Here is a 22,910-nt window from a genome sequence, read left to right as displayed (position 1 = left end):
GTTTGCTAGTTGGCAGCACTTATATACTCACCACCTGTCTCCCTTCCCATTGTCTTCTTCTCATATGTCCCTGCTGTCCTTGGCAAACAGAGCCTATTCTTATGTCCCTGGAATCCAAAAGAGAATGCTGTCACTTTAAAATCCAAAATGGCCATCACTTGTAAACATTCAAAATGGCTGCGCCCTTGGTCACTTTAAATATCCAAAATGGCTCTGCTTGTAAACAGTCAAAATGGCTGAGCCCTCGTCACTTTAAATAACCAAAATGGCCACCATGTGTAAACAATCAAAATGGCTGCACCCTCCAGACTGCTGGAAGTCCACAGGGTTATCTCCCTCCTTGCTGTTTCCCTTCCTAGTCACAGGCCACCAGTGCAGTCGTCCTTGCAGCCCTTGGCGACCAAGGCTGATCTTTAGGTCAATTCTCAGGTCCCAACACCGTGTGGAAATATTCAGGCTGTTGGTCCTGTCAGAGTACCTGACAGTCCATTGCTCCAACTATCTCTGTACTCACTGTTCATTCAGGTTTTTCCACTTGTTGATGCCTAATCCACTTCTGTATTCTTCCTTTCAAAGCTCAGGGCTCCAGGATTATCTTCTGTATCTCTGTCAATTGGTTTCTCTTTTCTTTGTTGAAGAGGGTCTGTAGAGCTTGTCTGCCTATTCTGCCATCTTATCAGAAGGCTCGGTGATATGATTCTTGATATATGTGTGAGCCAAAGCCTTATGGGTCTAGAGAATTTTTGTTTAGAGTTGGCTCTGGTGGTGTAGTCCTAGAGCATTTGACCACTAATCAGAAAGCTGGCGGTTCAAACCCACCAGCCACTCCTCAGAAGGAAGATTGAGCATCTACTTCTGTAGAGATACTGCCTCAGAAACCCAAAGAGGGGTCCCTATGAGTTGGAAATGACTCAACATCACTGAGTTTGTTTGTTTGTTTTCTTTTTGGCTCTGAGTTATTTGTTCATCCATATGCCTAGCTCTGCATCCACCCATCCATTCATTCATTCATCTGTTGAACACCCTTCCTCCCTTACATTTATTTATGTAGCCATCCAAGCAATCCATCCATTGTCCATCTATCTATTCATCCATCTCTCCAATATATACTTCCTTCTTCTATCTTTCTATTCATTTATCCCATTATGCAATCTTACATTCATCCATCCATTGTCCATTTGCCAATTATTCATCCATCCATCCAACATTCTCCTTTTCTCCCATCCTTCTATCCACTCATCCATCCATCTCTCCATCCATGTAAGTACCCATCCATCCATTGTCTTACCTGCCCACTCTTTGTGTATCTGTTCATCTGTTTATCTGTCCAACATCCTTCCTCTAACTCATTCCTCTGTCCATCCATCCAACAACCATCCATCCTTAAGTCAGTGTAACGGCTGACAGTTGAATAGGTGAGTGGTGGTAAAGAGGCCTGAGGCCAGAGAGGCAGAGACTATATCAGGGAGCAGTTTGTGCATCTGGTCCTTTGAGGTGAAGCCTGGAGTTTGTTAGTCCAAGATCAAGGATAATCTCCACACCATTTCTCCTTGACCCTGGGTCAAGTTTCTGAGTGCATGTTTCCTGTCAGCTGACTAAGCTTCTCTGTGCCTTTCCTCACCCTCCCTGCTCCTGCAGTAAACATGGGAGAGGCAACATCGTGTTGCAGACTGGTGATTTCATGATGCCCATCCTGTGGCTCTAAGTTTGCTGATTGCCTGACAACAAAGACCCTTTAGGAGAGGAAAAGAAATAGAGGGCTTTAGTTAAAAAGCCTATCTCAGAGGCTTCTACTGGGAAAATGTAGAAGGAAGGCTGAGATCTGGTTGACAAGGCACAGAACAGAGAGTGTGAAAGCTGCATGGCCTTGGGCCTCTTCAGGGTTCCAGAAATAGAAGTGGTCCTGCAAGTCAGCACATGGTCCTGGCCTCCACTTGGCTTCTTTTCTGTGGATATGTACTTCCACTCCTGCACCACTTTGCCTTCCCTGTCACTGTGTCTCTCTCAAGCTCAGTCTTCCTGAGGAAGAACATTGGGTTGCCATCTAGTAGATTCACTGTTGGGCCAGTCTGGTGCCAGGCCTTGTCTGGCCCCTGCCAGTTAATAGGTAGCTATGCTCAGGTCAGGTATCATCCCTGGACTGTACAGTGGAGCCTGGGTAGCAGGGTCCTGTAGTCCACAGCATTGAGCCCCATGGGGGACTGAGGTTTGCAGGCCCTTGCAAGGCCTTTCCTGTGGAGAACCTTATTGGGTATCACCCAGTGTCTAGAAATACTGGCCACTTTGGCTGTGCAGAATGATAGAGTTTGTTCATGTGTGCAAGACCATGTGGCTGTGACATGAGGTGGCACATGTTGTGGGAGACACAGATGGAGTGACCAATGGGAGCAGGGTATCATGATACTGTTTGATAGCAGACTCATGATGGTGTCATGTGTGGTGTAATGAATGTCGTGGACAATGTGTGGTAACAGTGCCTGGGCCTGGTTGACAGCAGCTGTGTGGGCAGGATGAGTGAGTGGCCCTGGGGACACCCAAGGAGGGTGGATAAGGTAGGCCGTTTGAGGCAGGTAGGAAATGGGGTGATTCTCCCTGAGGGCAGTGCCAAAGTGCTCACACCCCCTGACTCTGCCCCTCAGCTGCCAAGCGCCCTGAGGATGTGTGCGGGCCCACGCAGTTCCGTTGTGTCTCCACGGATACATGCATCCCGGCCAGCTTCCACTGTGATGAAGAGAGTGACTGTCCCGACCGCAGTGATGAGTTTGGCTGCAGTGAGCAGGGAGCTGGGAGGGTGTGAGGGGGCAAGATCTGGGCACTGGGCCTGGGCTGGGTTCTCCTTCTTCTCCACAGCCTCGGGCACTGCCCTTCTCCAGCCTGGCTCCTCTAGGTCATCCCTTGCTCCTCTTCCCTGGGCCCCTCACACCCCTCTCACTCCTGCTCTGGTCTCCCCAGTGCCTCCCCAGGTGGTGACCCCTCCCCAGGAGTTGATCCAGGCTTCCCGGGGCCAGACGGTGACCTTCACCTGTGTGGCCACTGGTGTGCCCACCCCCATCATCAACTGGAGGCTCAACTGGGGTCACGTCCCCTCGCACCCCAGGTGCAGATCTGGGTTTGGGAAGGGTTGGAGATGGGGTAGGCAAGGTCAGTGGCCCAGGCCTGACCCCCTTCTCTGTCTTGGTGCCCACTCAGGGTGACAGTGACCAGTGAGGGTGGCCGCGGCACACTGACCATCCGTGACGTGAAGGAGGCAGACCAGGGTGCCTACACCTGCGAGGCCATTAATGCCCGTGGCATGGTGCTTGGCATTCCTGATGGGGTCCTGGAGCTCATCCCACAGCGAGGTGTGGGCCAGGGGGCAGGTGGGTGCTGGTGTGGTGGTGGGGCAGGGCTGTCTGCCAGCTAAGCCCACCACCATCTTCATGCCTCCCAATAGGCCCCTGTCCTGATGGGCACTTTTACCTGGAGGACAGTGCTTCCTGCCTGCCCTGCTTCTGCTTTGGCATCACCAATGTGTGCCAGAGCAGCCGCCGCTTCCGGGACCAGATCCAATTGCGCTTTGACCAGCCCAATGACTTCAAAGGTGCGTGGGCAGGTGGGCAGGCGGGTGCTGGGTGGGTGGGAAGCAGACACCATACCCCAGCAGGCTTAGATGGCAGATAGGGGAGGGTAGCATGCGCTGGACAGATGGGTGTCAGGTTATTGCAGAGACACAGGGTTGCTAAGCTCTGTAAGAAAAGCAGTGCAGGGGAAAACAAATAAATGCTTTTAGGAAGAACCAGCTCCACACTTGATATTTGCCTACTTCAGGCTATGAAGTTCATAGACTCTGGAGCCTGGTTCCAGTCGTGACTCTGACACTTATTGCCTGTATGCCCTTGGTCAAGTCACTTACTATCTTGTGTCTCAGTATGCTCATTTATAAAATAGGGATAAAATAACAATACCTCCTAAGTTGTAACAGAGCCTGGGTGGTGCAGGCAGTTTGCAGTTGGCTGCTAACTAAAAGGTTGGTGGTTCAAACCTGGAGATGTGTTGCCATAAAGATTATAGTCAAGGAAGCCCTATGGAATGAACCCAGGGAGGAAGTGGGAAGAATGCTGTTACATTCAGGGGATTATATCTAATGTCACAGAACAAAATGTGTAGAAATTGTTGGGTGGGAAACTAATTTGCTCTGTAAACTTACACACAAACTACAATGAAATGTTAAAAAAAAAAATAGCACTGTGTGAGTCAATTAATTGGAATATTGTGTTTTCTTACAAACTTTTTTTGAAGTTTATGGTTTTGTCAGTCTTGTAAAATGTGTGATTTATTATGATGCATTTCTCACTTTAAATAAATATTCAGTTTTGCACTAAAAAAAAAAGAAAGAAAGAAAACCCTATGGAGCAGAGAGACCAGAAGAAAATGGCTCTTTAACATCTTTGAACTGCTGAATCAGACAAACTCTAAAGCCAGTCTTACTCCCAGTCTTATGTGTGACAATAAATCCCTTTTATTGCTTAAAAAAAAAAAACCTGTGGAGCAGTTCTACTCTGCAACACGTGGGGTCACCATGAGTCCAGCTTGGTGGCAGCTAACAACAATGACATGGTGGTTTTGTTATGAGGACTTAGGAGTTAATGTATGTATGTAAGCCATTCAGAATAGTACTTGTCCCATGGTAAGTGTGCAGTAAGTGTTTACTAATGTCACCATCCTCATCAGACTGAGCAGTGCTAGGGCCCCCAGAGCATAAAAGCACAGGGTTTGGTGTCTTTCTGGCCCAGAATGACCTCCCGTTGCTCCACTTCCTGCCTGTGTGACTGTGGGCAAGTTTCTTGGCCTCTCTGGGCCTATTTGCCCAAACATGAAGGCAGACAGTTGAACTCAGATCTCTCTCTGTGGGAGGCAAAATGGCAGGGCAGCTAAGCCATGGACCCAGACATCAGACAGACCTGGGTTCAAGTCCTAGCTCTATCACTTAACACCTGCCATCAGGCAGCCTCTCATCTCACTGAGCTTTATTTTCTTCATCACAGAGGGTTAAATGCATGTAGAGGGCTTAGCTCTACACACAGCAAATGCTCAGTTAAGTGTTGCCTATTATGTCCCTTTGCTGGTTGAGGAACCTTGGAGTGAGTCATGTTAAACTTAGTTTGCTCCTAAAGTTGTCGTCCAGTTTATTTACAATAATAGTGGTCATGGCCACCATCTGTGGAGCACATACATCTGCATTGTGGCCTTGAATGCCCAGTCCTTGAATTGCCAATAATCCTTGCAAGGCCAGGGCTATTTCTACTGTTTTAGAGATGAGAGCACTGATGCTCTGAGAGGTTGTGGGCTATCCCTGGGGTCACACAGCTGTTTAAGGAGAGCTAGTACCTAGGCCTGTCTGGTTGAAATCCTGGATAGTGAGGGTGGGCAGGAATGCCAGGGAGAGCAGGTAGCCTGTGCGTGATGGTGACCAGGATGGAGGGGGCCTGAAAACATCCACAGAAGGGAGGGTGGCAGGCCTGGGGAGGTATAGTGTGCACTTGGGTACTGTTGTGGTCATTCTGCAGAGGAGGGACTAGACTTCTTCTCCATGATCACATTGGGTTACATTCAGAACCAGGGGAGAAGTTATTGTCAGACAGACATAGACTCAGCATAAGCAAGAACTTTCTAAGAGTCAAAACTGCCCAGGGCTAAGAGGTAATGAGGTTCCTATCCCTTAGAGCCGTCCTGTCCAAAGTGGTAGCCACTAGGCACGTGTGGCTATTTAATTCATTTAGTTCCTTATCTGAACTTGCCACATTTTAAGTGTTCAGTAGCTCTCTTCTGCCCCCTGAGGGCTGTTCCAGCCCTAACAGTGCACACATCTAGTTGCAAACAAAAGGCTCTGAGAAGTCCTGCTGCACAGAATCCCTTTGATCTTTCTTTGACCATGTGTTTCTCAAATGGGTCCCAGCCTCCTCCCACAGCATCAGTTTTCCCCAGAGCTTGCTGGGGGAAATGTCGCTTCAGAACTTCAGCGGGCAAAAAACCCCTGCTTTTTCTTGACTGAGAGAGAGACCCAACGTTCTCTTTAAATTGACCTTCTCCCAGAACTTTCCCATCTCTTTCGAGGTGGGTGTCTCAGGCAGGAACAGGGTTTGAGCCTCTGGCAGTGTTTGGAGGTCCTGCCACACAGTGGTACAGGCCCCACCCCACCCTCTGCTGCCCGTAGGCGTGAATGTGACGATGCCAGCACAGCCGGGTACGCAGCCCCTCTCCTCCACCCAGCTACAGATTGACGTTGAGCTGCAGGAGTTCCAGCTGGTGGACCTGTCCCGCCGCTTCCTCGTCCACGACTCCTTCTGGGCTCTGCCTGAGCAATTCCTGGGCAACAAGGTGAGGGGCCAGGCTGCTGCCTAGGGTGAGTCCCTCATTATATGCCCAGAGCCTACCTGGACTCTGCTTCTTCTGAAATTGGCAGGCATCAGGTAGACTCAGCTCCAGGGGAAGGTGTTGTCATGTCCTGGCGCAGCCCTCTATGGACTTCAGCTCATTCATTCAGGGCAGGGTCTCTGCTAGCTACTCTTGGGTTGGGAGGAATGTTGACTCAGTCTTTGGGAGGAAGTCGACATTACTTCCTCCTGGAAGCCCTCCCTGATCACTACCCCACACCCAAGCTGGGTTTGGTGCCCCTTCTCTGGCCTCCCTGGGCACCTTTTGCACAGCATCATGCTCCCCATGTCTTGGTCAAGGATCTCTAGAGAAGCAATACCAGTGATTCACACATACACACAGATTTACTTTAAAGGGTTGGCTCACACAATCATGGGGTGGGGAAAGTCCCAAATCTGTAGGTCATGTGACAGGAAGAGTGCAGAATTGAGAGAGACAATTCTGCCAAAATACATATTTATAGTCTAAAGGCAGAGCATTCCCTGAGGAACTCCTCTTTGAACTGGTTGGTTGATAACATTGTATTAGTTTACATTATGGAACAGCAACTTATCCAGTGTTTGGCCAAACCACTGGGAGCCACACAAAATTAACCATTATTCCCTTCCTTGGACTAAGCACCCCGAGGAAGAGCCTAGGTCTTACCCATCTCTGCATCATTGTGCCCAGCTTAGTGCCAAGCACACAATGAGCATCAGTTGTGAATGTGAGCAGGTGGGCAATGAGGCAGTTACTCATGGTGGGCACAGGGAGCCTCAAGTGTGCCCATGGCTGTCCTGCACTGATCTACCTTGTCTCGCCAGGTGGACTCCTATGGCGGCTCCCTGCACTACAAGGTGCGCTATGAGCTGGCACGTGGCACCCTGGAGCCAGTGCAGCGGCCAGATGTGGTCCTTGTGGGTGCTGGATATCGCCTACTCTCCAGGGGCCATACTCCCACCCAGCCTGGTGTTCTGAACCAACGCCAGGTCCAGTTTTCTGAGGTGGGTAATGCCTGAGCCATCAGGGCTGTGGGCAGGGAGGCTGCAGGTAGGGTGGACACTGCTGACATGTGACCCCTTCTCTTTTGTCCACACCCAGGAGCACTGGGTCCACGAGTCTGGCCAGCCAGTGCAGCGAGCAGAGATGTTGCAGGTGCTGCAGGGCCTAGAAGCCGTGCTCATCCAGACAGTGTACAATGCCAAGATGGCTAGTGTGGGGCTGAGTGACATCATCATGGATACCACTGTTACCCATACCACCAGCCACGGTCATACCTACAGTGTGGAGGAGTGCAGGTACCTGACCTGGAAGGGCTGGGGAATGCAGAAACCCTGGTAAAGTGAGGAGAAAAGAGTGGGGTCTCATAGTTCCTGCACCACTCTCTTGTTCCCACTCCCACAGATGCCCCATTGGCTATTCTGGCTTGTCCTGCGAAAGCTGTGATGCTCACTTCACCCGAGTGCCTGGTGGGCCCTATCTGGGCACCTGCTCTGGCTGCAATTGCAATGGCCACGCCAGCTCCTGTGACCCTGTGTATGGTCACTGCCTGGTGAGTAGTGCCAGCTGACAGTTGGGTACTGGATAGTGACGGGGCAAGGGCAGCATGGGAGGACAAACAACTTCTCTTGTGCCTGAGCTTAGCACAAACCACCGGAATGACTGCTGTGGCTGCCAAACAAGCTATCCTGATCTCTGGATGCATTAGTAGAAGTATAGTGCCTAGATCAAGGGAGGTGAAGGTCTTATTCTCATTTACTCTGGTCAGATGGGTCCTGGAGGGTGTCATCTGAAGTATGGCCTATAGGAGGTCAGCCCTAAAAGGATGGGGCCTAGAAGTCACACCTTATTTCTTAGCAATTTTGGAGGAAGCTGAGATTAGGGAGCTGAAAGAAGGAAAAGCTCAAGCAGGGCAAAACTGTTACCTCCAATTCCCAGAGCTGTCAAGTATGGACAAAACAGACTCCATAGGGCAGAACTGGCCAGTGGGTACAGACTGGAAGAAGGAGGTAGGTTTCCAAAAAACCAAACCAAACTCACTGCAGTCAAGTCAGTCTGACTCATAGTGACCTCTCCTTGGGTTTCTGAGGCAGTATCACTACGGAAGTAGATTGCCCAATCTTCCTTGCAAGGAATGGCTGGTGGGTTTGAACCACCAGCCTTCTGGTTAGAAGTCAAATGCATTAGGCACTACACCACCAGAGTTACCAGAGATAGGTTTAGGTTAGTATAAAGTAGGTATGTGGGACATCTGTTGGACAGGCTGCCATGTGAGGTGATGAGCTCTCTGTCATCACTAAGAGGATCTGTCTTGGAAGCTATGAAGTAATTTTAGAATGATGGGGGAGGCTGAGCCACATGGCCTCAGAGATGCATCCCAGAGCTTGTCATGGGGCCCAGCGTGGCCCTGGGGAGGGAAGGGCCTGCTCTGTAGAACCTGAGCCACCTCTTTCCCCTCCCCTCAGAATTGCCAGCACAACACAGAGGGGCCACAGTGCAACAAGTGCAAGGCTGGTTTCTTTGGGGACGCCACAAAAGCTACAGCCACTGCCTGCCGGCCCTGTCCCTGCCCATACATTGACGCCTCCCGCAGGTCAGACCCAGCTTAGGATGGGGCAGATACGGCGGGAAGTGTGGGTGGTGCACTGAATTGGGGACATTCTCTCAGCAGCAATGTGGGAGACCTGTGTTCAAATCCCAACCTGGTCACTAAGTTGTTCTGTGCTCTTTGGCTTCTCTGGGCCTCAGTTTCCTCTTCTGGATGATGGGCTGATCTTTCTTCCTAGGGTTGCTATGAGGTAGATCAAGAGCAGGGGGGCAGGAAAACAACGTATCATACTATGTCCATGGGGCAACAGTCATTACACAGGGTAGGAGTGTAAGGCCTAGCCACCTAATACCCACAGGTTCTCAGAAACCTGCTTCCTGGACACAGATGGCCAAGCCACATGTGATGCGTGTGCCCCCGGCTACACAGGCCGCCGCTGTGAGAGGTGAGAGAGAGCTGGCGGAGATGGGGGAAACAGCCAAACTGGGTGGGGGCGTGGAAATGCTACTGATGGTCCTCTGTCTTCCCCAGCTGTGCCCCTGGATACGAAGGCAATCCCATCCAGCCAGGCGGGAAGTGCAGGCCTGTCAGTGAGTATAGCATCCATCGTACCCTGGCCACCTACCAATCCCTCCCTCCCTTCCCCAGCATCCAATCCTGGGCAGCCCAGACTCCCCAGTTCCCACCTGCCCTGCCAACACCTACTCTGTGCCCCTAGACCAGGAGATTGTGCGCTGTGACGAGCGAGGCAGCACGGGAACCTCTGGGGAGGCCTGCCGCTGTAAGGTACACACACAGTTCCCATCCACCCCCTGAAGGCCACTGGGATCCAGAGGGAGGGAGGAGATGAAGGGAGGAGGCTCCATCCTCTCTAGAGCTACTTGGGTGGTAGGCAGTGCCTAGCCAGAAGCTGATGGGCCTGGCTGGCTGGTCTTCTGCCCTGCGCCTGTTGGGGAGTCAGGCAACCTGGGTTCACCTCCCAGATCCTTTGGCATCTGTGCTTTGTGTGACCATTGTATCTGCTGTGTACATTTGCCTTCACCTTAGTTTAATCCCCATATTGACACAATAATAGCGGTACTCGCACCCCCATTTGGCAGATGAGGAAATGGAGGCTCAGAGAAGGGAGAATCAGAGAATCAGATGTCGTTGGAGGAATGATCTAGATAGATTTCTGGAGTCAGGCAGTTCTGATCTTTGATCCTAGTGGGTCAGCGAGTTATCTGACTTCGTGGAAGTCATTTCCTACTCCTGAGGGGTGGTTTCCTCATCTGAAGCAAAGTGACACACCTCACAAAGTCCTTAGGGGCATTAAACAAGGTGATTTGTAATGCGGTTAACATAGTGCATGAAACATTCCATAAATAGTAGCAATAATTATTTTTCTCAAGTGGCTATATTTGAAATCTATATTTATTTGTGAGCATCCTGGCAGACAAAGGGAAAAACAGTTGGTCACATAAGCTCCCATTAATTAGGAATGATGTTCAGATGGTGATGTCTCAGACACATGTTTTTTCTATGGCTCCCCCCACCCCCAGCCTTGGGCCCCATGTAGCATGTGGGCAGATTAGGCGGGAAGCTCCAGGCAGCCCCTCCCGTGGGCCACCCTGCAGCTCCCAGCTCTATGCCTGCAGAACAACGTGGTGGGGCGCCTATGCAATGAGTGCGCCGATGGCTCTTTCAACCTGAATGCCCGCAACCCCGATGGCTGCCTCAAGTGCTTCTGCATGGGTGTCAGCCGCCAATGCACCAGCTCCACCTGGAGCCGTGCCCAGGTACTGGTGAAAGATGGGTGATTGGGCAGGTGGGACCTCCAAACCTAGGGCTGGGGATGCTGAGTGCCATGCACAGGCCCTGGCCCCCATCCCAGCCCCCTTTCCTCCTCCCAGGTACATGGGGCCTCTGAGGAGCCTACCCAGTTCAGCCTGACCAACGCCGCAGGCACCTATACCACCAGTGAGGGCATCTCGTCACCCACACCTGGGGAGCTGGTGTTTTCCTCCTTCCACAGACTCCTATCTGGACCCTACTTCTGGAACCTGCCTGAACGCTTCCGGGGGGACAAGGTAGGCAGCAGGGTGGGAGGGGAAATAGCATTCCAGGCAGCAGGAAGGGCACAGGCAAAGCAGGACTGTGCTTTGGAAGTAGAACTGTCCTGGTGCCTTTGGAGAAGAGCAAGACATTCTGCATGGGGAAGGTGGCTGGAGCAGTGGCAGGACATGACTGTGGGTATCCAGCCTAGCACTCTGTCCACTCTGTATCACAGGTGACCTCCTATGGAGGAGAGCTTCGCTTCACAGTGACACAGCAGCCCCAGCCTGGCTCCGAGCCACTGCACAGGCAACCACTGGTGGTGCTGCAGGGCAATGGCATCGTCTTGGAGCATCATGTGTCTCGGGAGCTTAGTCCTGGCCAGCCTAATACCTTCACCGTGCCCTTCCGGGAGGTGAGCAACACTGTCCCAGGAGCCCTTCCTATGCGTGTGTGTGTGTGGTAGGGGGGCTGGCCTCCAGGCTCTTCTCCTTCAGGGTGTTGATGCCCCAGGATGTGGGGAGTTGCAGCCCATGTGTCTTTCCCTGGGCAGCAAGCATGGCAGCGGCCTGACGGGCAGCCGGCCACTAGGGAGCACTTGCTGATGGCTCTGGCAGGCATCGACACCCTCCTGATCCAGGCGTCCTACACCCATCGGCCAGCGGAGAGCAGGTGCCTGGGGCTAGAGCCAGAGGGCTGGGGGCAGGGGAATTAGGTCTGGGAGCCAACTGCCAGCTCTGCCACTTACAGGCTTTGTGGCCTTTTTTGTGCCTTGGTGCCCTCATCTGTAAGATGGAGGTAATAACAGTGCCTTCCTTGCAGGGCTTGTCTTAAGTAGAAGCAAAGCCTGAGGCAGGGATTGGGTGCTTATGATTCAAAAGGAGAATCTGTAAGGTGTGATGAGGGAAGCAGGACAGGAAAGGGCCCAGCAAGGATATGGTTTCAGGAGAAGTCCAGCCCTAGCCTCATCCCACAGGCAGCTCTGGAGTATGAGTTGCCCTGTAGAGTCATCCTGCTTTGAGGCAAAGGGGTCAGGGCTCTTGTCCCCTGTATCAGCCTGTCATTTGTCACCCTGGGAGAGTAGGTGGTATAACCTTCAGGGCAAGGAAGTGTAGAGTCTCCAAAGAAAGTTTTAGGTGTAAACTGCAAGTAAGAGCACTCACAGCAGCTCAGGGTGGGTACTCAGTCGGGGATGTAGACAGTCCCCAGCAGCCTCTGTGATGAGGCTGTTGGAGGATGAATGAGATAGTCTATATAAAGGCCTCCAGGGGTACCTGGCACAGAGTAGGCACTCATTCATGTAGCTGTTGTCATGCACAGAGTCTCTGGCATCATCATGGACATAGCTGTGCCTGAGGACACCGGCCAGGACCCAGCACCAGAAGTGGAGCAGTGTGCCTGCCCACCTGGGTATCGTGGCCCATCCTGCCAGGTGAGCCCTGTCCCCACCACTTGTCCACCAGCTTCACCTCTTTAGTTCTCCCACCTTCCCAGGCCTCACCCCAGCCCTGGCCACTCTGTGCCCCCCCGCCCAGAACTGGCCCCGCTGGGGAAGCCCCTCCCACTGCCACCTATTCCTGTCTCCAGGACTGTGACACAGGCTACACACGCACCCCCAGCGGCCTCTACCTGGGCACCTGTGAACGCTGCAGCTGCCATGGCCACACGGAAATCTGCGAACCTGAAACAGGTGTCTGCCAGGTGAGTCCTGCCCTCCTACCTCTCCTCCCCTGGCATCTATGGCCTCCAGGGGCCCAGGCTCAAGCCATGCTTTGCCCCTCCAGGGCTGCCAGCACCACACAGAGGGCCCTCAGTGCGAGCAGTGCCAGCCAGGATACTATGGGGATGCCCAGCGGGGGACACCGCAGGACTGCCAGCCATGCTTGTGCCACGGAGCCCCTGCTGCTGGCCAGTGCGTCCAGCCCCTGACCTGTCCCTGTCCACCACTCCCTTCTTCTCAGCCCCTCTGAGAGTCAGTGGTTAAGTCCTGGCCTCACTGCTTCCTCCATGTGTCACCTTGGATAAAATACACTTCACTCTCATGGCCTCCACTTCCTCTTCTGTGAAATGGGGGTAATGACATACCCACCTCAGTCTCTTATATGAGAATTGAGTGAGAGAGTGCACAGGGACCTCTTAGCTTAGTGCCTGGCATGCACTTGGCACTTAGACCTGTTAATTCACATGCCTGGCTCTTCCTGGTTCTGGAGGAACAGGGAGAGGAGGAAGGGCAGCCCACCTACTAACTGGGAATTTATGTCTCCCCACCCTGACAGGGCTACGCACACTTGCTTTCTGGACACAGACGGCCTTCCCACCTGTGATGCCTGCTCCCTGGGTCACAGCGGGCGCCACTGTGAGAGGTGAGGTGGTTGCAGGGTGGAGCGTGCAGGAAGGGCTACCCCTGGAGTCCTCAGGCAGGGCCTGGCCCTCCTAGCCAGGAGGAACGAGGATTCTCCTGTTCTGACCTCACTCGGGCCCCCAGAAGATACTCAGCTGCCCTTTCCGGGAGCCTAAACCTTTAGCTTGGCATTCAAGGCCCTCTGAGATTCTGGTTTACCATTTACCTCCAACCCCCAGCATCAACCCAAAATCCTCCTGAAAATCCGTCATTCTTGCTGAAGGTCCTAAGTTTTACACCTGATCATGCCAACTCACTGGCTGTATGGCCTTGGACATATCCCTGGCCTTTTCTCACCTGTTTTCCAATCTGTAAAATGGGTGAGTTGGGCTGATTAATTTCTTCCATTCTGGAAGGTCATTGATTCCTACATGGAGTACAGTCCTGGGCTCATGGCAGGCTCTCCAGGATTCTGTGGTCTTCCTTCCTTTCTTCAAATGTTTTCTCTCTCGCCAGGTGTGCCCCAGGTTACCATGGCAATCCCAGCCAGGGCCAGCCATGCCAAAGTGAGTAGGGCTGGGGAAGCCATTGGAGTTCAGGTACCCAGTCCCCCCAGGGGTGGAACTAGGACAGAATGTTTGCTCTCCTTCGACTGGAGCAAGTGATTTTATTTTATGAGCCTCCCAAAACGCACTGCCATCAAGTCGATTCCAACTCATGGTGACCCCCATTGGGGTTGCAAGGCTATAAATCTTTATAGAAGTAGATTGTCTCATCTTCCTCCTGCAGACAGCTGATGGTTTTGAACCATCAACCTTCTGGTTAGCAACCAGATGCCTTACCCACTACGCCACCAGAGCTCCTTTTATGAGCCTCAGTTTCTTCATATGTAAAAGGGAGATACTAATAGGATCCACCTTGAGGGCTGTGGTGAAAGTGTAAGGTGTCCAGCATGTGGTAGGTGCTAAGAATCAACACCCCTTTCTCAGTGGTGAGGTGGATGCCCAGAGGGTGGTGGGAATAGGGTGCTTGGTAGCAGGTTTGGGGCTCCAGTTGTGGTTTCCCTCTTTCTTAGGAGATGGTCAGATGCCAGGGCCAATTGGCTGTGGCTGTGACCCCCAGGGCAGTCTCAGCAGCCAGTGTGATGCTGCCGGCCAATGCCAGTGCAAGGTCAGTCTGAGCCCCGCCCTCTGAGAGGCCCTGGGCCACAGCCACCACAGTCACCAGGCTTTCCCTCTCATCATGCCCTCCCTCCTCCGCTCTCTAGGGCCTGGGGCCTGGTGGGAATCAGACAGCATCTGATAATAGTGGAGGTCTGGCTGTGGGGTAGGCAGGAGCTCCCCAGAACTACTGGGAGTGGCTGGGAATGCTGGTCTAAGAGGTTTCTGAGAGGCGGAAGACCCACCCGAGCTCCTGCACCCTCTGTGTACATCTTTCTGTCCCTCCACCCAGGCCCAGGTGGAAGGTCTCACCTGCAGCCAGTGCCGGCCCCACCATTTCCACCTAAGCGCCAGCAACCCCGAAGGCTGCCTGCCCTGCTTCTGCATGGGTGTCACCCAGCAGTGCGCCAGCTCCTCCTACACCCGCCACCTGGTGAGAACCTGCTTCCTGGCTCATCATAAGGGCAAGTCAGGACCCGATCCCAGTAGTGTCTCTATTGCTTATGAGGATGCCCATCCCCATGCCCTCCCCTCAACCGATATTGCCCATCTAAGCACTGGTGCCATTGACCCCCACCCGAATTGCCTCCCCATGATGCCATTATTGCTCATCTCAGCCCTGAGCCCAGAGCCTTTAGCTCCACCATAATGTCCTCTCTGTTCCCTCATTATTTCTACCCCAGCCCTGATCTCAGCAACCCCCCATTACCCACCCTAACTGCCTTTCCTGGACACTCACCACGACAAGGTGCCTACCCAATGCCTATTCTGACACTTCTCCCCCCTCTGTTCCAGATCTCCACCCACTTTGCTCCTGGGGACTTCCAAGGCTTTGCCCTGGTGAACCCTCAGCGGAATAGCCGCCTGACAGGAGGCTTCACCGTGGAACCCGTGCCTGACAGAGCCCAGCTCTCTTTTGACAACTTTGCCCAGCTTGGCCACGAGTCCTTCTATTGGCAGCTGCCAGAGACGTTCCAGGGAGACAAGGTGTGATGCACAACTTGGGATGGCAGACTCTCCCCCAGCACCCCAGCACAGCTCTGTGCTAAGCCCTTGTGAGCACTGGGGCCAGCAGTGACTCAGACCCCAGTCCACGAGGGCATTCTTAGCTGGCCATCCAGCTGGCATCTGCCATTGTGGTTAATTCTGTGGCCTTTGGGGTTAGATAGACCTCAGTTTAAAGCCTATCTCTGCCACTTACTGAACAAGAGGACATGGTACGTGCTTAATTGTTAATGATGATTAGCTTTCATGTGGCTATTCAACAAACAAGGAGCCCTGGTAGAGCAGTGGTTAAGCTCTCAGCTGCTAACTGAAAGGTTGGCGGTTTAAACCCACCCAGCAGCTCCACGGGAGAAAGACCTGGCAATCAGCCGTCGTAAAGATTACAGCCTAGAAAGCCCTATGATTTTGCTCTGTCACCTGGGGCCATTACTGGTCAAAATTGACTGATGGCACCTAGTGACAACAAACAACACTCAACAAATAGGTCCTGGGGGAGGCCCTAGAAACATAGGATGAGTGACACATGGTTGCTGTTTCATTCATTCACTCACTCAAAATTTATTTGTCCACACTGTTGGCTCATTGTTGGTGTTGGATCATATTTATTGAGTGCTTACTCTGTGCCAGGCATTGTTCCAAGCACTTTTACATGTAATAACTCACAACCCTGTGAGCCAGGTGTTGCTTGTTGTTGGCTGTTGTTGAGTTGGCCCCCCCTCATGGTGACCCCATGTACACCAGAGTGAAGCGTTACCTAGTCCTGTGCCATCTTTACCATCATTGGTCCACTTGAGTCCAGTGTTGTGGCCACTGTGTATTTGAATGCCCTCCAACCTAGGGGCTCATCTTCCAGCACTGTTATATTGGACAGTATTCTGTTGAGATCCATAGAATTTTCATTGGCTAATTTTCAGAAGTAGAACACCAGGCCTTTCTTCCTAGTTTATCTTAGTCTGGAAGCTTCACTGAAATATGTTCCACTGTGAGCGATCCTGCTGGTATTTGAAATGCACAAGCCACCACAGTGCAATAAACTGACTGACAGGTGGTAGCAGGTGCTGCTACCATTTTATAAATGAGGAAACTATGGCAGAGAGAGGTTAGGTAACTTACCTGAAGTCACGCAGCTAATAGGTAGCCATACTGGATTCAAACCCAGGTTAAAGGCTGCCCTTACAATGCTGCGCTAGTCAGAGATGAACCTGATTCTGCTACCCAACCCATGGTTTAGTGGAGTGTGGTGGTAAATGTGGTATTTGGGGGCAGGGTCTTAGGGGCAGACTTCAATGCAGTCTGCCCAGATGTGCCTCCCAAAGATCAAAGCCACCTGGTAGTGTCCAGGGGAAGTGGGCTTGATCCAGTAGTCCCCTCCTGACTGAGGGCAGTGCCTAGCACATGTGTCCCCAGAGTCAGGGCCCCAGGAAAGTGAGGGACACATAAAGGGGAGCTCTGGGCCTGCCCTGTCCCTTTTCCTCAGACAGACCTAAATATTCCAGCCTCCTCCCTCAGCTGGCTGCCTCTTGGTCCCTTCTCCCTTCTCGGGTTCCTGTTCTGTCCCCCTGCCTGCCTGTCTGCTGGCTCCCTGCTGCCCTGACCCTGCAGTTCTCAGACCTTTCTCTCTGACTTCCTCTCCTGGGCTCTCCCTGCACCCCACAGACAGAGGCATATTTTGCACGGATGCGCCGGGCTCACCAGGTAGGCCCGTAGCATGCGTGGTGTGAAGTTGGTATGCTGTGGGCATGATGTGTTTTTGGATGCCTCCAGCCTCGTGTGAGAAGATACCCAGTACCCATGATAATGAGAGCCTGCATGAGCTCAGATGGTGCCTGATGGCCCCCGATGCAAGCATTGCTGTGTCAGTCTTGTGATGCCAGGAGTTAGAGCCAGGAGGACTATGTACCACACCTTGCCTCAACTGCTGTGTGGTCTGATCCTGGTACCATCCATCTGTGGCTAGAGTGGTAACCTAGGGGGTAGGGAGACTAACTCAGTGCTGGTCCTTGCCTACCAGGTTACCCTAGCATACTTCCAACAGCACCATTAACCGTCTGTGTGCACATGCCTCCTCCAGCAGCTTAGAGTTAGCCACTCTGTGCCAGCCCAGGAAGGGGATCATACGTCTTTGTCCCCAGTCAGTGTGGGCCTTTCTGGCCACCGTGTCCATGGGTGGAAGACACTGCCCATGGCTCTAGCACTGGAGCCCTGGGAGGTCTGAGCTGGCCTGTGCCCTCCATCCCATCAGAACCGCACATCCTTCTCAGAGGAGCAGCTGCGGGCAGCTGTGGCAACTGGCAAGATCCCGGAGCCCCGAGAGGGCAGGGGCCAGGCCCAGCGAGCATCTCAGGTAACTGAGGGCTTGGCCTGGGCAGGCTGTGTCTGGGGCCCCAGGGAGGAGACCTGAGAGCTTAGTCAAAGCAGGAGCATTGGCCCAGCCGCTGTACCTCTTGGGCCTTTTTCTCCTGTGCCCATCCAGGCCCCAGCCTCATGCCCAGTCCACTGCATGTTGCCCTAGGGAATCATCCCAGCTTAGGCTGGGAACACAAGCATTATGGAGAGTTAGACTTGAGGGATCTGGCTTCCCCCACCATAAATGCCACTGAGGCCACCTCTAGCCCATCTGGCCTGAGCTGGACAGAGCTGCTTCCCTCTCTGTGTGGGCTTCTCCCCATCAGTCATGGCCTCTGGTCAGCTGGGCCCATCCTAGGACATCCCTACCAGGTTCATGAGGAGCAGAGGACTGTGGGTAAAAGGCTGAGCATCAGGAATGGGCAGCCCAAGGAGAGGGCACTGATTGGGCCTAGGCACAGCCTGGGGAGAGGCAAGGCTTCACATATGTCCTTCCTGTCTCTTCCCTGCTCTCTCTGTCTGTCCTTCTCTGGTCCCCCAGGTGGACGAGGCCCAGAGGCGGATGGATGCTGAGATCTGGCAGCTCCTCTCCAGCTTTGCCGCCCATCCTCCCTCCCCGCCCCAGCGACTTGCCTCCCCTCCCCAGCCTGCAGCCACCCTTCGAGCAGCTCCATCTTTCTCTTCCTCCTCTTCCTCTTCTTCCTCCTTTTTCTCCTCAGCTTCTCTGCCTTTCCCAGCAGGCTCTCAGGTATGTGCCCAAACACCCATCAGGGGACCATCATGCTTTTCCAACAAACAAGGAGCCTGGTGGAGCAGTGGTTAAGCTCTTAGCCGCTAACTAAAAGGTTGGCGGTTTAAATCCACCCAGTGACTCCACAGAAGAAAGACCTGGTAATCACCTCCTGTAAGGATTACACCCTAGAAAACCCTATGGTTTTGCTCTGTCACACGGAACCAATCATTTCTGAACCTACTTCACACAGCCTCTGCCATTTCTGCACAAGACGTGCACTATTTACTTCAACTGTTCCTTTAAATTAATCATAACCCAATTCAGTGATATTAATTATACATTTTAAAATGCACGTTGAAACAGCCATTCACTTTGAAAATGTTTGCTAGTATGCCATGTAAATCATCTTGGGATCCACAGGAGGAACACACAGCTGTAAGGAGACACCACCTAGAACACGTCCAGAGAGAACAGCTGGGGTGTCTAGGCCTGGAGAGGAGAAGCAAGTTGTCCAAGAGCAGGGTGGGGCAGGGGTGCTGTCCCTCAGCCCTGCCACTGGATGTCCCTCCAGTCTGTTTCCACCCGTCAGGACCATCTCTTCCCTCTTGGACTCCTACCCGCTCCCTCAGCTTTCATTGCCTGTCCTTCTATCCTAGTTCTCTCTCTCCTACGAAGGCTTCTCTCTGCTTCCACAAAGGCTCTATTATTGGCAGCTGCCCCGGGCCTTCCTGGGGGATAAGGTAACAGGGAGCTGGTGGGGCACTGGGGTCATAGAATCCTAAAGTACCAGATGTTCTGTTATCAAAGCATTTTATGACAGATGGATAAATGGAGGCCTGGAGAGAAGGGACTTGCCCCAGAGTCCTGTGTTCAGATCAAGGTCAAGCAAAGATTGAGTTGAGCTCTGTGCTTACTATTCAGCCAGCCCCTGGACCCCAGCAGAGGAGTTTCTCACCTGAGGATGTCCCCAGCACCTCTTCTTTGGCCTTTCTTTACTCTGTACCTAGATCACTGGCCCAGCTCTAAGTACTACATTCATTAATGTATTCTTCCATCCAAGCAGCATTAATTAAACACTTACCATATGCTGCATTTTATATGCACAGAAGAAGCCCCTGGCCTCCCAGAGCTCTCAGTTAAAGTCTGATTCTCATTCCTATCATCTTGGGCATTATTTTTACTATTCGTATGGGCCCTTGCTTTAGTCTTAATATTATTATTGATATCTCTTCCATCTTGTTCCAAAAACAATTTTGAGTGACACTTAATAAAACACAGATAATATGCAAGAAAATACCATTCAGAGAAGTAGGCAAGACATTTAGGGCAAAGATGAAAGATCTGCTCAAGCCAAGGGTAGAGCTGGGAGTCGTGGTAAATTACCAAGCCTTGAAGCCGATTGCTTGGCCTCTGTGGGGCACGGTACTTTAAGTGTCTTGTCTCATTTAATCCTCACACTACTTTGCAAGGCAGCTGTTCTTTTTACTCTTACTTATACATGAAGAAAGTGGGGCTCAGAGAAGTTAAGTGACTTGTCCAAAGCTACACAGGCAGTAGAGTTGGAACTTGGACCGTCTTTCAGATTACAGAAGCAGCTCCCTTAGCCACTATGCTGCACACACCTCCAACTTACTAGAAAGTTGGCTTTGGACGTGGCTGTGAGCATGCTGGCATCCAAAGCAAACAGGAAACCAATAGTTTCATGGTTATTTGGCTGTGCTCCAAGAATTCCTCACCACGCCCTGAGCTTGTGGAGGACAACCCTAGGGCCTATTAGCCTGGCATGTAGCCAATAGGCATTTAATAAATGCTCACCAACTGAATGAAAATTGAGGTAGGCTTGGTGCATTGGTGGTATTAATGTGAGCACTGCCCTGGTGGCAGGGAGAGAGAGGAAAGCCCTGTGGGGCAGAGCTGGGGCCTTGGCTGCCTGCAGGAAAGCCCCTGAGACAAGCCTGAGGACTCCTTCTAGTCCATCCTGAGCAACAGAAAACCCAAGCACAGCTGCTCATCTGCAACAAAGAATCTATTAGCTCCTATAACTGCAAAGAGTCCAAGGACATCTGATATCAGGCATGGCTGGATCCAGGGGCTCATTAAGACTTTATCTCACTTGGCATTTGTCTCTGGCTTTCCATACCACTAGCTTATAGTCAGACTAGAAAAAGGGAATGTTTCTGTCTTGGTAGAAATAGCAGAAGTAACAGGACTAAGTCCTCTTGGAAGACCTGGTTCACAAATCCATCCCTGTGATGGGGCTGGAGGGAGGAGGTGCAATATGCAGATAGGCCAGGCCTGGCACATGTGCCCATGGTGGAGCAGGGATGGGTTGGGCGCAGGCCCCTCCAACCAAATACCCCACATTTGGGGAAGAGTCGTTCTTTAAAGGAAACCAGGAGTGCTGCTTACAGAAAGCAGGGGAATGGCTTGTGGACAAAGTCCACCCACCAGGAAGGCCAGGCCTCCAAGGGCTGCCATTGGCCCCAGCCCTCTGCCTGAGAACCTCTGAAGCTTCTGTAGCACTCCCACCCCATGGTGATCACCACCATCACCCCTATCTGATTTAGCAGAAATTTCTTAAATGAAAAGGGGCTTAGAGCTTGTTTCCTGGGACTTTCAGGGAATAGGGAACCCCAAAACAGAAAAGAGATTGCTGAGGTCACCACCACTGTGTCTGAGGCTGTGAGGGGATTGAGGGAGAGATGGCCTGCATCCTAGGTAGCCACAGGTTTCTGCACAGCCACCTCTATAGGGTGGGGATAGCACAGGTACAAAAAGGCCGTGAGAGGCTCTGCCCCCTCACCTGTATGGACAACCCCCCACCCTACCCAGCTCCAGAGGAGGGCAGAGTAAGGCTGTGACTGCTGGCCTTGTTTCCTTGCAGGTGGCGGCATATGGCGGAAAGCTTCGATACACCCTTTCCTACAGGGCTGGGGCTCAGGGCAGCCCGCTCTCTGACCCTGATGTCCAGATCACGGTGAGCTGTGCACTCTGAGCTCAGTGGGCAGAAGGGAAGTTGGGAGCCAGAGGCCCCTTAAGGATTCTGCCCTTTTAATCCAGTAGTTGGTTGGCCTGGCACAGGTGGAGGGACAAGCCCACTGACTGGTTGAGTGCCCCCTAGAGAGGCTTGGCTTTTGACAGAAGGGGGCAGTGGGCATGGTGCTGACTCCTTTGGTGACATGATCCTGGGAGAGTAGAGAGATGGGAGGTTGGGTGTTATGGGGAGGCTGGGGTGGTGGGGGACAGTGGAGTTCCCCTCAGTTCCTCAGTTTCCCTCCTAATCCCTCCGATGTCTCCCTAGGGCAACAACATCATGCTGGTGGCCTCCCAGCCAGCACTGCAGGGCCCTGAGAGGAAGAGCTACGAAATTGCGTTCCGAGAGGTGAAGGGCTCTCAGCTGCACACTGTCTGACCCCACCCACCACCCCAGTTCAAAGCCTGGCTTTGAGCTACCCTTGCTTCTCACTGCCTTGTCCTTACTTCCCAGTCAGTGCCTGGAAAGCGGGAATTGGGAGGAGTGGGCTGCAGGAGCATCTCACGAAGCCTGATACTCTTCACCCACGTTTACCATCCCTCACCCAGGAATTCTGGCGCCGGCCTGATGGTCAACCCGCCACACGTGAGCACCTTCTGATGGCACTGGCTGACTTGGATGAACTCCTGATCCGGGCCACGTTCTCCTCGGTGCCACTGGCTGCCAGCATCAGTGCAGTCAGTCTGGAAGTCGCCCAGCCTGGGCCCTCGAACGGACCCCGAGCCCTTGAGGTGGAGGAGTGCCGCTGCCCCCCAGGCTACATTGGCTCCTCCTGCCAGGTGAGTGCATGGTGGCCCGACCACCTCTGGTGCAGTGGGATGAGCAAGCTGATCCACTGGCATTTCCACAGCCTATGAACTGAAATAGCCATCTGTGTTTACATTATCTCATTTAGTCCTCCCAACAGCCCTTAAACCAAATCAAATGAAACCCACTGCTATCAGGTCAATTCTGACTTGTGGCAACCCTATAGGACAGAGCAGAGCTGCCCAGAGGTTTCCAAGGTTGTAAATCATTACAGAAGCAAACTACCTCATCTTCCTTCTGTGGAGTGTCTGGTGGATTCGTACTGCCAACGTTTTGGTTAACAGCCGAATGCTTCAACAACTGTACCACTAGAGCTCCTGGTCAACAGCCCTTAGCTATGTGTAATTAACCTCCTTTAACAAAAAAAAAAAAATAGAGATACTGAGGGATGAGTGACGTACCCAAGGGCACAAGCTAACATGTAGCAGAAACAAATTTGAACCCAGGTCTGATGGACCCCAGAGCTGACCCCAGCCCTTAACTACTGGAAAGTCCTGCCTCTGGCTCGA

The 22,910-nt window shown here is 52.5% G+C and overlaps 1 protein-coding gene across 1 annotated transcript in view; it reads left to right on the top strand.

The window, feature by feature from the left end:
- HSPG2 (heparan sulfate proteoglycan 2) overlaps positions 1 to 22,910 on the top strand; it is a 96,489-nt gene that overhangs the window by 30,438 nt on the left and 43,141 nt on the right. The window contains exons 10-36 of the mRNA XM_007935869.1: positions 2,640 to 2,771; positions 2,953 to 3,097; positions 3,190 to 3,359; positions 3,434 to 3,580; positions 6,194 to 6,357; positions 7,218 to 7,397; positions 7,495 to 7,691; positions 7,798 to 7,945; positions 8,859 to 8,986; positions 9,300 to 9,386; positions 9,473 to 9,531; positions 9,660 to 9,727; positions 10,579 to 10,719; positions 10,834 to 11,010; positions 11,211 to 11,390; positions 11,529 to 11,647; positions 12,296 to 12,407; positions 12,563 to 12,676; positions 12,760 to 12,887; positions 13,252 to 13,338; positions 13,833 to 13,882; positions 14,392 to 14,486; positions 14,769 to 14,909; positions 15,272 to 15,463; positions 21,445 to 21,537; positions 21,862 to 21,942; positions 22,143 to 22,373. Coding sequence (XP_007934060.1) covers positions 2,640 to 2,771; positions 2,953 to 3,097; positions 3,190 to 3,359; positions 3,434 to 3,580; positions 6,194 to 6,357; positions 7,218 to 7,397; positions 7,495 to 7,691; positions 7,798 to 7,945; positions 8,859 to 8,986; positions 9,300 to 9,386; positions 9,473 to 9,531; positions 9,660 to 9,727; positions 10,579 to 10,719; positions 10,834 to 11,010; positions 11,211 to 11,390; positions 11,529 to 11,647; positions 12,296 to 12,407; positions 12,563 to 12,676; positions 12,760 to 12,887; positions 13,252 to 13,338; positions 13,833 to 13,882; positions 14,392 to 14,486; positions 14,769 to 14,909; positions 15,272 to 15,463; positions 21,445 to 21,537; positions 21,862 to 21,942; positions 22,143 to 22,373 — 3,566 coding nt within the window. The remainder of the gene's footprint in view (positions 1 to 2,639; positions 2,772 to 2,952; positions 3,098 to 3,189; positions 3,360 to 3,433; positions 3,581 to 6,193; positions 6,358 to 7,217; positions 7,398 to 7,494; positions 7,692 to 7,797; positions 7,946 to 8,858; positions 8,987 to 9,299; positions 9,387 to 9,472; positions 9,532 to 9,659; positions 9,728 to 10,578; positions 10,720 to 10,833; positions 11,011 to 11,210; positions 11,391 to 11,528; positions 11,648 to 12,295; positions 12,408 to 12,562; positions 12,677 to 12,759; positions 12,888 to 13,251; positions 13,339 to 13,832; positions 13,883 to 14,391; positions 14,487 to 14,768; positions 14,910 to 15,271; positions 15,464 to 21,444; positions 21,538 to 21,861; positions 21,943 to 22,142; positions 22,374 to 22,910) is intronic.

This window comes from Orycteropus afer, unplaced genomic scaffold, assembly GCF_000298275.1.
Source record: "Orycteropus afer afer isolate SDZICR_OR568_19922 unplaced genomic scaffold, OryAfe1.0 scaffold00031, whole genome shotgun sequence".
Classification (NCBI taxonomy): domain Eukaryota; kingdom Metazoa; phylum Chordata; class Mammalia; order Tubulidentata; family Orycteropodidae; genus Orycteropus; species Orycteropus afer.
The sequence above is the reverse complement of the archived record's forward strand: the minus strand, read 5'-3'. Positions and strand labels throughout refer to the sequence as shown.